This window comes from Chionomys nivalis, chromosome 4, assembly GCF_950005125.1.
Source record: "Chionomys nivalis chromosome 4, mChiNiv1.1, whole genome shotgun sequence".
In the NCBI taxonomy this organism is placed as follows: domain Eukaryota; kingdom Metazoa; phylum Chordata; class Mammalia; order Rodentia; family Cricetidae; genus Chionomys; species Chionomys nivalis.
The window spans coordinates 26,851,871-26,866,525 of NC_080089.1; the positions used below are offsets into that span (position 1 = coordinate 26,851,871).

At 53.1% G+C, this 14,655-nt stretch overlaps 1 protein-coding gene across 4 annotated transcripts in view; it reads left to right on the forward strand.

Annotated features, from left to right (window-relative positions):
• Positions 1-276: 276 nt before the first annotated feature.
• Igsf9b (immunoglobulin superfamily member 9B) overlaps positions 277-14,655 on the forward strand; it is a 57,382-nt gene continuing 43,003 nt past the window's right edge. For all 4 annotated transcript variants that reach the window (XM_057766544.1, XM_057766547.1, XM_057766546.1 and 1 more), the window contains exons 1-3: positions 277-542; positions 10,449-10,646; positions 12,810-12,956. In XM_057766544.1, coding sequence (XP_057622527.1) covers positions 479-542; positions 10,449-10,646; positions 12,810-12,956 — 409 coding nt within the window. In that variant the 5' untranslated portion in view covers positions 277-478. The remainder of the gene's footprint in view (positions 543-10,448; positions 10,647-12,809; positions 12,957-14,655) is intronic.

The window sequence follows — 14,655 nt, forward strand, 5'->3', positions numbered from 1 at the left end:
CCATGCAGTCTGAGCTGAGAACAGACTAGAGCAAAGACGCTACAACGCCTTTTTCCCAGGCAATGCGCATGATTCTGCGGCTCTTTGCTCGCTACACTTCAACGCACCTTGAAATGGGCTCGCCTCCTTCGCGCAGCGACGGACAAAGAGTTAAGCCAATCAGTTACTAGATCTGTGGGCAATGTCCAATAGGCAGGCGGTAGGGGCGAGCCACTAGGCCAGGCCCGGCTAGGCTTCACCGTGGACCTGGCTGCGCTCTGCCTCCGTTGGCAGTGCAGGTGCCGCTGCGCCGGGGCCCGGGAGGCTGCGCGCCGAACCGAGCCGAGCCAGGGAGGGATGGAGAGCGGGCCGCCCGGGCTACAGGAGCACCGGCAAGGGGCGTAGGCGGGCGAGAAGCGGGCGCTGGGGCACGATAAGTGTGCAGACGCAGGAGCACTTTGCGATAGGATGAGGCTCTTGGCTGGCGCGCGGTAGTACTATGATTTGGTATGTGGCCACTTTGATAGCAAGTGTGATCAGCACCCGAGGTCTTGCGGCTCAAGGTGAGTTGAAGTGCAGCGTCCCTCCTCCAACCCTTCTGGTTTTCTTAGACCTTCCCTCCGGGATCTGGCTCTCGAACCCTGGGAGCGAGGCTCCGACTCCGTCCAGGCGCACCCCCCGGGCTACTGGCTCGAGGGCTGGGGAGCGGCGGGAGGGAGGAACTCGGCGGTAAGGTTCGGAAGCCCTTGGGTTGCTGGGATGAACATCTTGGAATCGAAGTGTACTGTGCCCACCTTGGGCCCGATAGTCCACAGCCCCAAATCGAACCTGAGCTTTTGGGAACCCCTGGTGCTCTAACTCTGGCTGCTGGAGACTTTGCCGGTCTTCCGGCAGGATTCCGCGCGTCCCAGCCCTGCACAGCACCGCTGGATGGAAGAGCCCTTGCTGGGAGGCGCGACCAAGAGCTTGGGACTCCCCACAGCCTCCTCCAAGGGACCGGGTTCTCCGCCCCGCGTCTTTCCTTTTCCTCTATCTTGGTGGCGGAGCTCCGATCCCGTTGGCAGGTGACGAGCAGAATTGACCTAGCGGCTCCGAGCAGCATCTGCTTTTCCTGGCCCTGGCGGCCGCCCGCGCCCACCCTAGCCGCACCTGGGCTCCGGCCAGGCAAAAGTTCCCGGGGAGGAGCCGTCACCGCGCCACGCTCCGGGCTGCCAGGCCCAGCGGCCTGGGGGCGAGAGCCGCTAGGGAGGGGTCTGCTCCGCCGCATCTTAGAGTCGAGCGGAATTTTTCTTTATGCCTTCTCGGGTCTGAGCCCAAGAAGAAGCGAGGGAGAAGACAGGGCGCGGGGTTCATGCTTGAGCGTGAGGGTTTCCCTTTGGAGATGGCAGAGCTCTGGGTGGCACCCGGCTCTCGTCCCTTGTATGGAAGTCAGAGCCGAGCCTGGCAACTGCCAGGACTCTGAGCTCTAGGTTTCTGCGCGCCGAACGGATCCCGCTGTGGACAAGTTTGCAAAGCAGGGAGGAGATGGCGGCGGGAGAGGAACGGTCTGTGGGTGGAAGGTGGCAGGGTAGCCGGCAGGGTGGCGAGGACCTGCAGACCAGGGAGCCCTTTGGAAGGTCTCTGATGGAGGTGCGGGCTCTGCTGGCTTTTTTTGGCACTTTGCCTAGGGGCGTGTGGGGGGAGTGGTTTGAGAAAGTTTCCGAATTGGAATGTGTCTCTCTGCTGCTTGACAGGGGACTCTGAAGAGGAGAGGATGAAGGAAAGGGCGGCTTTCTATCAAAAAAAAAAAAAAAATTGTGATGGTCGGGATGGTTATAAAGCTTTCCATTTTCCAGATGGGAAAACTGAGACAGGATGACCTCAGAAGCCCACGGAAAAAGGGTGGATCTTGCTGCGCCTCTCCCCTCCCCCTTTCCACGCAGTCTTTCTGTGACCTCCTCCTCTTCCCCTCTAGGTTTTGGTATGCTCTGCTGTGGGACTCTCTCTGAAAGCACAAAAGGCTGTGCCAGGATCAGAATCGAAGAGACTCTGAAGGAAGGCTCTTAACTAGCCAGCCTTCCAACCTCAGCGAGGGTCTAGGCATGGTAAATTGAAACACAGAAAAAGGAAATTGCAGAGATTCGCCGAGTGGTTAGACAGAAAGAGGAACTTTCCAATGTTGAAGGTTGCTGGACATGAAGGTTATTATCCCTTCTGTCTGGAACCCTGCTTCTGTCTAGGAGCAAGGATGATCCGATTGGTCTTGGGGTCTTTTAAATCTAAAATGGCTCTACGAGGCAGTCACAGACAAAGGTTTAAAGATAAATTGACAGAATCCAAAGCCTGACTGGCCCACTTGCTGACCCTGTGACCTTGGATAAATTTCTCAGCTTTTCTAAATGTCACTTACTTCAATAGAAAATGGGTTAGCTCTATGGACTTGTAGAGATTTGGGGTGTGTGGGAACGTATTGTGAGGAAGAAGTGGCTGACTGCCTGTTGGGAAGTATGTGCTCACCAAACATCATCGTTAGTATTTCAGTATCTGTAGGATTCCTGGCTCCTAATCAGTTTCTTTCTTTTGGGTTATTCAGGGAGCTGGGAGTTGGGAGTGTGTTTAGGGACACCCAAAAGTCTGCCTTTGAGGAGGCTAGACCCCATGTTGTGGGCTGACCTTGTCTGGTAGAACCTCCAGTGGAGTGTGGGTGGGGCATGTACAATTGCTTGGAAGTCCTTTACAAGGTCTGCAAAGCTGAAGGATTGCTAGCTGCCAGATGCTACAGGAAGGATGCAGAGAACCCAGCCTACAGAGGGGGAAGGGTACCTGCTTGCCGGAGAGACCAGGGTTGGAGAGCTAGTGAGAGAAGTTATGAGGTGCCGTTCTTCTGTGAGTGGCCAAGGTGACTTCTGGAGAAATCCTCCAACCCCAGGGACTGTGAGATGCTTCTCACAGTCTGAAGCAGGGGATGCTCTAGGTGAAAAGGGTCAGGTTCATCAAACTGCTAGGTTGGGACTGTCAACTTGGAAGTCTGGGACAGAGGTGGGCGTAGAGTCCTCCTTTTGATTCTGGTCAGGCATTTTGGAAGTAACCAAGATCGGTGTTCAGGTTAGGAGGGTCAAGAAAAGAGGAAGGCTGTTGACGTGGTCTCTGCGTACAGACATCTGCCCTTTGACCTGGGGCAGTTTCCACACTTTGTGGAAATCCTGAGCTAGGATTTTCTACCTCCTATAAGGAAAGAAAGTCTGTTCCTTATTCCCAGTGCTACCTCCCTGTCTGCCAGAGTCTGTTGGTGAACTCCTTGGCTCCTGGGTGCCCAGGTAAATTAGTATCTGACTCAGATTCTGCTTGGAGCAGTGCCCTCTATCTAACTTTGACCCACCCAGCTTCCCTTTGTTGATGGAGATGGGAAGGAGTGTTTCTAAACCCCTGGCCAGCCGATCAGCTGAGGACTGGGCTCAGGAAGTGGGTGGTGAGACCTGATATGAGAGTGTCTCAGGACATTGACATGGAGGCGGCAGGGGGAGGGGGTGTCTGATAGGAGGTCTCCTGGAGGAAGCTGGAGTGGGAGGAGGTATGATACCGGCCACTGGAAAGAGTCAGCTAGGAGCTTTGGGTCTCTGGCCTGGCATATACCAGTCTCTGGAGTTGTCAGGTCCCGGGTTCAGATGGTTTCATGTTTGTATCTCTAAGTCAGAAAGCTAGGGTCTGGTTTCTCAAGGAGCAAAGGTGGCCTAGGTAGGAGATGCTGAGAGCTGGTATCTCTCACTCCTTCGCTGTGCCCTGCACTTTCCAGTGCCAGGTCTCCTCCCTGCCCTCTTGCCAGCATGGCAGCCCTGGCTCTCAGAGCTCGTCAGTAAGTATGCTTCTTTTTTGGCTTTCTCTCAGTTCTTCTGGGTACTCATTAGGTCTCCCTGCAGCCCCCGGTTTTCAGTGAAAATGTGGGGGTGGGAGGTAAGGCCCAGTTAGGAAGGCGCTATGAGCGGTGAGATTTAACTGATTCTCTTCTCCAGGAGAGCTGCTCCCTTCTGGGGGCTTCTCAGCTGCCCCTCCCCCCAAGTTGTGTCCCCCTTCCCTCTGCTTCCAGGGATGGGTTGAACAGTTTGTGAGTCTGAATGAGCTGTGGTTGGCAAGAACTTTAGACTTCTTTTTAGAAGCATGTGCATGTCTATGCATGTGCATGTGTGCATAGACATACACACCTCAGTATGTGTTATGTGTATTCTATATGTGTGTGTGCATATTTTATATGTATGCACACACATAAGTATCCTTGTATGCGTGCATGCTGGTGTTCTCATTTAGACATGTGTATACATGCACTTACAAGCACTCGTATGTTTGTGTGCACATACATGGATTACATGGGGGGAAGAGCAGTTATGGATAAGTTTGAGGTGGGAGCCCCGCTTTTGAGTACTATGGGATGCAGGGAGACTTCTCAGAGAACTGCTTGCTTCCCTGTTCATCACTCTGCACCTGCATCCAGGCAATCCAGGTGTTCTTAGAGTTGAAGGCTTCAGCCCAAGGCCAGGAGCAAAGAATTCTTGAGGTCAAATAGAGAAAGCCTAAGTGTTGGGCAGAGACTTGGCTCATGGGGAGACTGGCTGCCTCTCTTGCTAACAGGCATTCGTTGCCACCATCCTGGCACAGGCGAGCGTAGACAAAGCTCTGGGTGCCTGGGGAGATGGGAGAAGATTGTGGTTGCAGAAGCAGCTTGCAGTCAGGCTTCTGCCCCAGGGGCACTGCCCATGGGTGTGGCCTGGTCTGCCTGAGGCAGCTGACCTATTTTTTCTTAGAAATCTTCCTGCTTTCCCATTGGCTCTTGCATGAATAAGCAGGAGAGTGGTGGGTAGAGATGGGGCCTCTGGGAGGATGTTTGTTTGTTCCATGGGGGTCTTGACAGAGGTCTCAGCCTACCTGCCTGAACTTCCGACAAAGAGGGGACTGATAACCTGGCCTTCTGCCTTCTTTGCTGTCCCTTTGTCTTCTGCCTTGTCAAGTGTGCCCATAGATATGGGGCTGTGACATAAAACGTGTACATGGGCTTAAATGGTACTAGTGACTCGTCCTCACTCTAGTTCGGAGCAAGGATGTTGCTCGACCAGGAGTAATCTCTCACTAGTTACTGTGCCTGCCCGGCCTGTGGTGCCTTCACTGGCTCGCCTGGCTGTGTGCATTCCAGATTGCCCTGTGGGGTACACAGGCTGTGTGAGGACAGGCTTCCTTCCATCCAGGTGGTAGAGCTCGGGTTGTGGGTATAGGGGGTGTGGCTTCGCTTTTCTGCTGAGGAGCTCTGAACTAAGATTGAATTACAGACTTCCTTCCTGCCTGTGGCTCCCGGGGAAAGGGCTCTTGGAAATATAATCTAGCCCAGCAAATTAAGGTCGTTAATAGCATTGCCACCTCAGAGTGGCTGGGGGTGGGTGGGGGCAGTCCAGGCAGAAGGGTTAGAGGGTGGAGTCCCAGTCCACCTAGTGCCTTGCTGTCCCTAAAGTTATGGCTTCTCTGGGTTGGCCCACTATCCCCTGGCCTCCTGGGGGAGGGGTATAGGAAGGCTCTGAGGATACTGATGGGAGTCACACAAGATAGACCTTCTCTAGCATGTGAGGGTCCTTTCTAGGCAGAGGGAGGACAGGTGCCATGGATGGCCTCCCACCCACCCTCCCTGTGTGTGCAGAGAGTGGGGCACCCTAATGTCCTGTGTACTGGTCTCCTCTCCAGGTCAGGCTCTCTGTCTACTCCTCACCTGGTATTGGGTGACAGGAGCCAACTTTCTGCTGTCCTCAGGCCCCCCTCTGGGTATGTGCCTCCCACGTGGTAAGAGCCCAAGTCTGCAGGCTTCCTGGAATCTCCTGGAGCCTCCTGGCCCGTCGAGGAGGAGGCATTGGGGGACTATTGGGGGCTGTGTCTTTTTTGGACTCAGCAGGGATTATTTTTAGGCTGGCAGATGGAGGTGGCGGTGGCTGTCGCTGGTATTATTAGACAACAGGCCTGTGGTTTGAGAGTCTGGTGCCCAGAGGAGGAGGAAGAGGAGGCTGCAACAAGGAGCCGTGGAGGCTGGTATTCAGCCAGCATCCTCCCTCCTCTTAGCCATTATCAGACTCAGTAGGGCTTCTAGGACCAGGCAGAGTGAACTTCACCAGAGTCAGCCAGTGATGCTCCATCTGATCCAACTGCTTTTGGGAGTGAGGCCTGTCCTGTCAGCCTTCTGTGGTCTTGGAGTGGAGGGTCTGGACTCTCAGAACTTATGCAGAATGTAGGTGGAAACTGTCTCTGGGTAGGGAAAGAAAGAGGCACAGGGGAGAGATCTTGGTCTCCTGGGTTCTGGAAGGAATCCTGACCCACCATTTGTTACCTAGGTAACTTTGGGGGAGCCACATACTGTCCCCATTTGTGAGACTGAGAGAGCAGCACTGTGTTAGGAGTCACGCTACAGGCGTATAACATCACACTCCTGGTACAGACCCCATATGTGGTGGAGCTGGGCAGGGTGTTCTGTTTGCCTCCCACTGCAGCCAAGGGTTCTACATCTGCTTCTTGCCTCTTCTCTGGATACTTAAAAGTGGCTTTCCATCCCCAGGACCCTTCCTCCCCACCCCTTTCCTGGCTCCAGCTTGAGACTGTTGGATGTGGGACTGTGCCAAGCCTTGAATGCCTTGTGGTTCTGTGCACACAGGGTGTCTGCTGGCAGCCCTGGACTCAACTACCCACTGGGTACCACCTGGCCCAGAGAATGGGAGATTTGTATCCTATGGGCTTCCCAAAGGTCAGCCAACCTGTAGGGGCTCACTCCATCCACCTGCCCTCTTGCTTTCTCTTTCCTGCCAGGATGGCATAGTCTTAAAGTAGGCTGGGCAGACACTCAGGATTTGGATTTACTAGTCATGTAAAACCATATTCTGCCCTCTTGAAAACTGCTGTGTAGGGTATCTCCTAGCGTTTTTATCCTGCTCACCAAAGTCAGTCTAAGTGAGGGATCACTGTGGTCACTGTTCCTAAGCATCTCTCTTGACCTCCTCCTTCCTCCTTTTCCTGCCTTCCAGCTGTTCCCTGTGGCCCTACTGGGGACCAATATGTCTGCCTTATGTAGGCACTGCTCTGACTCTTAGCTCTAGGGTCCTGGGGGTGTGGGTTTTCAGTGTCTCTTTGTTATGGTAACTGACCTGAGTGTCTCCTCAAGTTGGGCTGGGCGTGCGCTCAGCTTGCATGAGATACATTTGTGCCCCCACCCCCACTAATTTCATGCCCTGAGTCTTTTTTACTCCTGGCCTAGGGTTTGCTTGCCCCTGTGTTTGATTTCTCAATTTTTCCTCTTTAAAGGCCCACTTCCCACTGTATGCCAGGCTGTTGACTTTTTTCTGTTTTTTTTTTTTTTTTTTTTTTCTCCTCACTGAGCTTTTTTGGAGAGATGTTTATTAGACATATTTTGGCTCAGAGAAAATCAGGCCTAGAGAGAGGTATCTGTGGGTGATAGAGTGAGGGAACACACCCAGTGTGTGTGTGTGTGTGTGTGTGTGTGTGTGTAGGAAGAGAAGATGACTATTTTGAGATCCAGAAACCCAGGAGAGCTTGGACTGAGTGTGGAGGCTGAGCCATGGCTTTCCCCTCCCCTTCCTTGTGGAGACACTTGTCTTATTTTGGGGATGCATTCAGTTTGCAGTCACTTGTCTGTGCTTGGGATGCTCTGGAGGAGAGATGCTGGCTGGCGGGTGCCTGACCTATGCTACCTTGGGGCAGGCTTCATGCTTGAAGCTTGAGACCCAGCTCAGGGGCCTGCCTGGCTGAAGTCAGGAGTGTGAGGCTGCAGCCTCCCTTCCAGGGCTGGAAAGAAGGTGTGAAGGATCTGCCTTATTGAGATGCGGTGAGAACCAGGCAGCGCTGGGTGCAAATGAGCAGCTGGAACTCTGGGGACCCTTGCCAATGTTGACCTACCTCTGGGCATTGCTCTCCAGAGCCCTGGACTTGGCAGTCTGTTGTCCAGAGCAGGAGTTGACTCACAGAACTTCATTGTCTTCCCCAGCTCTCATTTTTCTGCCTAGACTTTTGGGGCAAATGAGCTACCTGTATTGGGCCATTTTGCCTGGTAACCTGGACCTGGGAAAAGTCCCTTCCCTTTTCCCAGGCTCCTGTAGTGTGTCTCCTAATCTCCTTACAGGCTGTGCTGCAGGTAGTTTTTGCATGTGTGCACACACATGTACATGCATGAGCACCCCTCCCCCCATTCTGGCTCATGGATCCTGCTGGCCATCCATTCTCCTTAGTCTAGTGCTGGTCTTTGTATGCCTGGATTCAGTAGGGCTTTTTTTGCCCTGGTATCCTATGGGATGTGTGGGGGGGATAAAGGGAGGCACTCCCTGCATCTGGGTCCTCTCCTTTCCTGGAGGGCCTGGGCTACCAACAGCCTGCAGCCAGATTGGAGGAGGGGAGCTGGGAAACCTGCCTGGGCCTCTGGCAGGTGAGTGCAGTACTCTGCTTTGCTCCAAAAATACTCAGTGATCTTAGCTCTTTCTCTAGAAAACAGTGATGTCACCGGGAGCCAATAGGCTTCTGGAAGGGCTTGCCTCCCTCTCTGCCTCCTCCTTCCGCAAGTTGCAGAGAAGAGGGAGGAAGAGGGGGGAGAGGGAGACACAGGCGACACACACTGACTCCTTGGAGAGGCACAGACAAGAAGCACACATGCACATAGAAAGCTCCATATTTCTGAAAAGCAGGCAAAACCCTTTCTGTCATAAATACAGTAGAAATTCACAGGACACACACACATATGCACACAGAGAGGAAGAGAGAGAGAGAGAGAGAGAGGAGAGAAGAGGAGAGAGAGAGAGAGAGAGAGAGAGAGAGAGAGAGAGAGAGAGAGAGAGAGAGAATCATCCACATAGAGTAAGAAAGAAACAGAGATGGAGGCATTGGCAGAGAGATGTAAGGAAGGAGCAGAAAAGAGAGAGACAGACAGAAACAGATACACAACACACAAGCACACATAGGCACGGATGCCAAAAAGAGACAAAGGCAGATGCCCAGAGGAGTCAGGAAGAGAAAAGCAAGACCTAGAGAAAGAAGTTGGTACAGAAGACACAGAGCTAGACAGTGATCGGAACACACACACACACACACACACACACACACACACACACACACACACAACTGGACACACAGCTGTGAAGGAAAGACAGGCATGAGCTCACGGGTCAGGGGTGCAGAAAGAGCAGAGGGGGTCAGACAGTCTTGGTCTCCCGCAGGCATCCTTGGGTGGGAGGGCTCAACAGGCATCTGGTTGGAAGCCGGCTGTTGGTGGCTGCTGTCCTTGGTACTGCCCTGGAGAGCTGGGCTTAGAGGGTGGTATAGGGGAAAGTGTGTAGTTAGCTTAGGAGTCCTGGGCAGTTGAAGAGAAGCAGGGGTGAGGCTGTCCTCGTTGAAAGAAATGGTCAAGGTGACCTTGTCATCTCCCTCTCCCCTCTTCCTGGTCTGAGAAGTGTGTTTGCCTGGAGGTGGACTTTAGGTTTCGTTTGCTCTGATGTGCAGACAATGTCCCCAGAGTTAGCCTCTTTTCTGACCCCTCCTCCCCAAGCTTGAAATTTGGATGGGGTTGAGGCCTCTCTTGCCCACTTCTGTCCCTTACCCCCTTCCTCATGTGGGTGTGCCCTCTCTAGCTCCCTGATTTTGATGTCCCCTGTGAAAGGTAGGGGATTGCTCCAGGGCCCCTCCTTTGTTACCTCCATATTTCTCCCTTAGTGCTGATGCCTGGGGCTCCTGTGAGAGTCTAATAGATTCAAGACCTGGAAATCAGAGGGCTGCAGTGCCTCCTGCTCCCCTCTGCAGCAAGGCTGGCGCAGTGGGTTGGAGGAGGGGCTGGGGAGGCTGCTCAGGTCCGTGGGGCTTTCCCTCTGGTGTTGCCAAGCAGCCTCCTTAGCTTGTTAGGGATTCCCCGCTCCTGTATGGAGCCCTCTTGTTTAGTGCGGTAACACCAGGCTGAGCTGGGGGTGGGGCAGAGGAGGAGGCGGGCTCTGCCTTCGCCCACCAGGCTCCGGCGGGAAGCGCCGTGCTTCAGAAAGAATGCCAGAATGTTCCTAAGGACTACAGCGGGGCAGGGCTCCCAGGGCTGAAAGCTCTTCATCCCCTGTGTCTATAGCTCCCAATGCTTCTTCGAAGGGCAGGGGATACCCAGGGAAGGCAGGTCAGGCATGATTATGACGGCTGCTTTTTGGGTCTGGGATGAGAAGTTCTGCTTGCAAGACTAGAGAAATTGGGATGTCCCCTCCTTTCTTCTCCTCTTTCAAAGCTATACAGGAAAAGTTTGACTGTCCTCAGGGCAGAGGGAGGTCTGCATAAGAGGTGGGTGTTCAGGGTGCATTAGGGACCCTTGGGGAGGGAAGAGGCAGGTCCAGGAGTGGGGAGGGAGGGTTGGATTTCAGCGGCATAAATTGTGGGAGCAGTATTTTTTTTTTTTTTTTGGCCAATTCTTCATGTGTCACCTTGGCTGTCCTTGTTAGGTGCCCACGGCCTGCGAGAGGAACCCGAGTTTGTGACTGCTCGAGCCGGTGAGGGTGTTGTCCTGAGATGCGACGTAATCCATCCAGTGACAGGACAGCCCCCGCCCTATGTCGTAGAGTGGTTCAAGTTTGGGGTCCCCATCCCTATCTTCATCAAGTTTGGCTACTATCCCCCACACGTGGACCCTGAGTATGCAGGTAAGGTGTGAATGATGAGGGCCGTCCCCCTTCTCTCTCCATCACCCTGTGGGTTTTGGCTGTGTTGCGTCTTTCCTTCCAGGACTCAGCGGTATCCGCAAAGTCCCAGGTTCTCTTCATTTTTATCCCTGTCACCTCTGCTCTTTTTCTTGACTGGTCCTATTATCTCTGTTCTCGTGGTATTTGCCCTTCGCCTGCTCTCTCTGCCCTCTGGTGGGTTTTCATCAGAAGTGGGAGAAGAAGTGGGAGTTGAGGCAGACAAGAAACATGTCTGTTCAGCCTGGGGATGTGATGAGGCCAGGAGCACAGGGCAAGTTAGGAAAAAGGACCCCCTGGGAGGAAACAAGAAGTAGGGGGATGAAGGGAGTCAGACAGCTCCACCCCTCCCCAGGTATGGTGCAAGGCTGCAGAATCAGCTGTCTGTATGCCCCCACTGTCCTGGCTCTGAAGTTGGGTGTCCTGTGCCGAGCTGGTAGGCACCTCCACTGTTTGCTGTCTGTGGCCCTGGCAGACACTCGATCTCACTTCCTCTGCCACTGTCCCCCTCCCGTTCCTTGGCCCCATTCGTGTACCACTCTGTAATTATTCTGCCAGCGTGGTCTCCCTGTGACTCACGGCTGCCGCCCGCCAGCCTACCAGGGAAGAGGGCGCAGGCAGGGTGTGTGCATGTGTGTCTGTGAGTGTGAATGTGTGCTGGAACTGAAGGAGGCGAGGAGACAGGCAGGACCCTGCCTTTGCCTTTCTCTTTCCTGTGGCTTCTGAGGTCTGAAATGCATTCTCTGAGAATGCATCAATTCTTTTCCTTTTCCTCATCCTCTCCCTGCCTCTCTCCTTCTCTCTTCCCCTCCTTCCCTCCCTTCTTTCCTTTCTCCCTTCCTCCCTTCCTCTCACCTCTTCCCCTCCTCTCCCTCCCTCTTCTCCTCTCTCCCTCCCTCCCTCCCTCCCTCCTTTTTTCCCCTCTCCCTTCCTTCTTTCCTCCCTCCCTCCTTCCCTCTCTCTCACCTTCTCCCCTCCTTTTCTCTCTCCCTCTCTCCCTCCCTCCTTCCCTCCCTCCCACTTTCTCCCCTCCTTTCCTCCCTCCCTATTTTCCTCCCTCCCACCTTCCCTCCCTTCCTGTCTTCCTTTGCTGCTGGCAATGAAACTCAAAACCCTGCACTCCCATGCAAGCATGATACCTTTGAACTCTGCCCGAGTCTCTGTGAGTCAGGGTCTCACTAAGTTGCCCGTTCCTGCTTCTAGCTCACAATCCTCCTGTTTTAGCCTCTTGAGTAATTACAGGCCTGTATCACCATGCCAGGCCCTTTGCTGTCTGGCTTTCTTCTGAGACTATGTTCCCCACCCTCCTTCTGACCAGGGTTAACTTTGATAGTCTTTTTAGGCAGAATGGCTTCAGAGATCCTGCCAGGAAGGTTTGACTCTGAGGCAGAGAGGCAAACAGAGGAAGCAGTGATTTTGGTTTGAATGAATGTGGGCTGGAGTGAAAGGTGGGGTAAGAGGGGCCCCTGGGTTTCTTTGTCCACTGCAGTTTAGGTAGGGACTCTGCTATGCCCTATTGTCACAGAGGTGGCTAAGGAAGAACTGTCAACCCTTGCTTTGCCTGCCCCTTCTAGGCTAGTCTAGGGGCATATATCATCTTGGTACTGGTAGCAGGAGTGGCAGGGACCCGAACATCTGGCCCTGGTCTGCCTCCCTTCTGCCTCATCAGGGAAGCCAGACAGAAGGAAGCTGGGTCAGATAAGTCCTGAGCACCTAGCTAGGACAAAGATATTGTGGGTCCTGCTGGGCTATCCCAGTCTATCCTTTTTTTCTGTATCTTTCTCTTCTCATCTCTGCATCCATCAAGCCTTTCCTTTGTCCAAGGTCTCCAAAAGAATGGGTACATTTTTAAGGAGCAGAGACTGTGGTCAGTGCCACACCCAGCAAGCTGCCTTTGTAGGCTGACACAGGGTCATTAGGGGAGGGACAGTGGCTCACAGTCAGGGCAGGTTTGCCTTTGCTTTCATCTCCTGTTGTCTGTGGTGGCTGCCGACTGCCATTTTGGGACACTGCCATGGGAAGTGGTCTGAAGGTTATGAAGGTCCTTTTGCCTTTTGTGGGTGGAGTGGGAGAGCTGATGGCTCAGCCTCATGGCTCACTGGGCTTTCTTCATTATGTCCACCCCAGGCCGGGCCAGTCTTCACGACAAAGCATCTCTGCGGCTGGAGCAGGTGCGCTCGGAGGACCAGGGCTGGTACGAATGCAAAGTCCTCATGCTGGACCAACAGTATGACACATTCCACAACGGCAGCTGGGTCCACCTCACCATTAATGGTGCGTATCTATTTCTTGGGACTGGCCAAGGAAGATGGCCTCTGAGGCCTACTCTGGAGGAAATGCCTCTACTAAGAGGAGCCCTCATGAGCCCTGACTTCGTAAGATCTTGGTTCATGTCTTCTTTATACCTCTCAGATATGTTCCTGGAATTCATGGGTCAGTAGCATGCCTGGAAGTAGCAGGTACCGTATGTGCAGGGTGACATCAGAGTTCCTTTTAGGAAGGCTTGAATCTGCTTCTGGGCACCATGGGGTTTGAATCCATCAGTGTTGGTGTCATTTCTCGGCCGCGGATGACTCTGCTAGCCCAGGGAATGCCTTTTCTCAGGTGGGGGTCCCTGAGTCTCAGCGTGTCTCTTTCTAGGTTGCTCAGTGCAACCTTGCCAAGTGCATTTATTTGGGTACTAAGTATCAAGGGTCTATTGTGTCCCTAGCCTTGCATCAGGTGACGGGTAAATAACGTTGAATAAACCCAGACCCATTTCCTGCTCGAACAGGGTTTACCAGCTAATAAAATGTGAGAATCCCGGGAAGAACTGTTTTAATGCCTGTCAGTTATTTATAGCTCATGTTAAATGGATTGTGCTGTGCACAGACGCTTTTCAAGTGCCTGACAGGGACAAGGAGGCCTGGGGGAGCTTGCCGAGCTCCAGGGTTGGTCTAGGCTGGGGTGTCCTGGGTCCGCAGTGGTCTGCGGGGCTGAGTGTTAAGGTCTCTATAGAAGATAAGGTTTTCATGGCAGACATGCTGAGATGTGCCACATCTGGGATAAATCTGGGATTATCGATGCCGTGGCCCTCCGAATTGATGCTCCTAAATTAGAAATTTCTCTCGAGATGGTTCTGTCTCCCCTTTCTGGTGGGGTTCCCAGGATTGGGGACCTGTCCAGAATCTGCAGAGAACAGAGTATTTTAGTTTTTTTTCTAAGAGATACATAATTTTTCCCCCAGTGTTGAAAATCAAAGCCAGGGCCTTCTGCAGGCCAGGCATGTGCTTTGCCAGAGTTATGTTCTCGGCCCCAGAAGAGACGATTTTAACAAGAGTGTTGGCCTATAATGCAGGACATTTCAAAGTTGGTGACCTAAGGTCAGAGGCAGGGCCGTCACTAGGTGTTGCTGGTTCCCGCTGTTGAAGGCAGATTTTTAAACCTTGTGTAGATTTGCTACAGCAACAGTCAGCTTTCACATGGTCAGTGGAGTCAGTTGTGGTATGCTCGGGCATTCTCCTCTCACCAGGAACCCAAGCAGATCCTAACTCAGAAGGAAGATCTGTCGCTCAAGGCTTTCATGACCGAGCACCAAGTCAGGAGGCCCTGCATTATCTTCATCATCATTTCTTTTCTTTTCATTTTTCCTGTTCCTTTTCCTATTGCCTGAAACCACCTTGAGGTGTGGCCTCGCTCTCACATAATCCTGATTGGTAGGATCTCTTCTGGGAACCCAGCTCCCAGCTATGTAGCTAAGACTCATGTTCAGGAAGGCTGAGTTCTTGGGAACTTACGTTCAATTGGATATTGTCTTTGTTTGTATGAGTTGATTACTCCGGCTTTGCTAATGTCTCAGAGCGGAATAGATGTGGACCAAGACCTGCCAAAGATGCGGCTTATGTCTTGAACTCATGGCGTATTAAGTCACCTCTCTTAGTTTCAGTTTCCTCAGAGTCTGCTTGCAGGATGTCGCAGGGTTCAGTGGACTGCT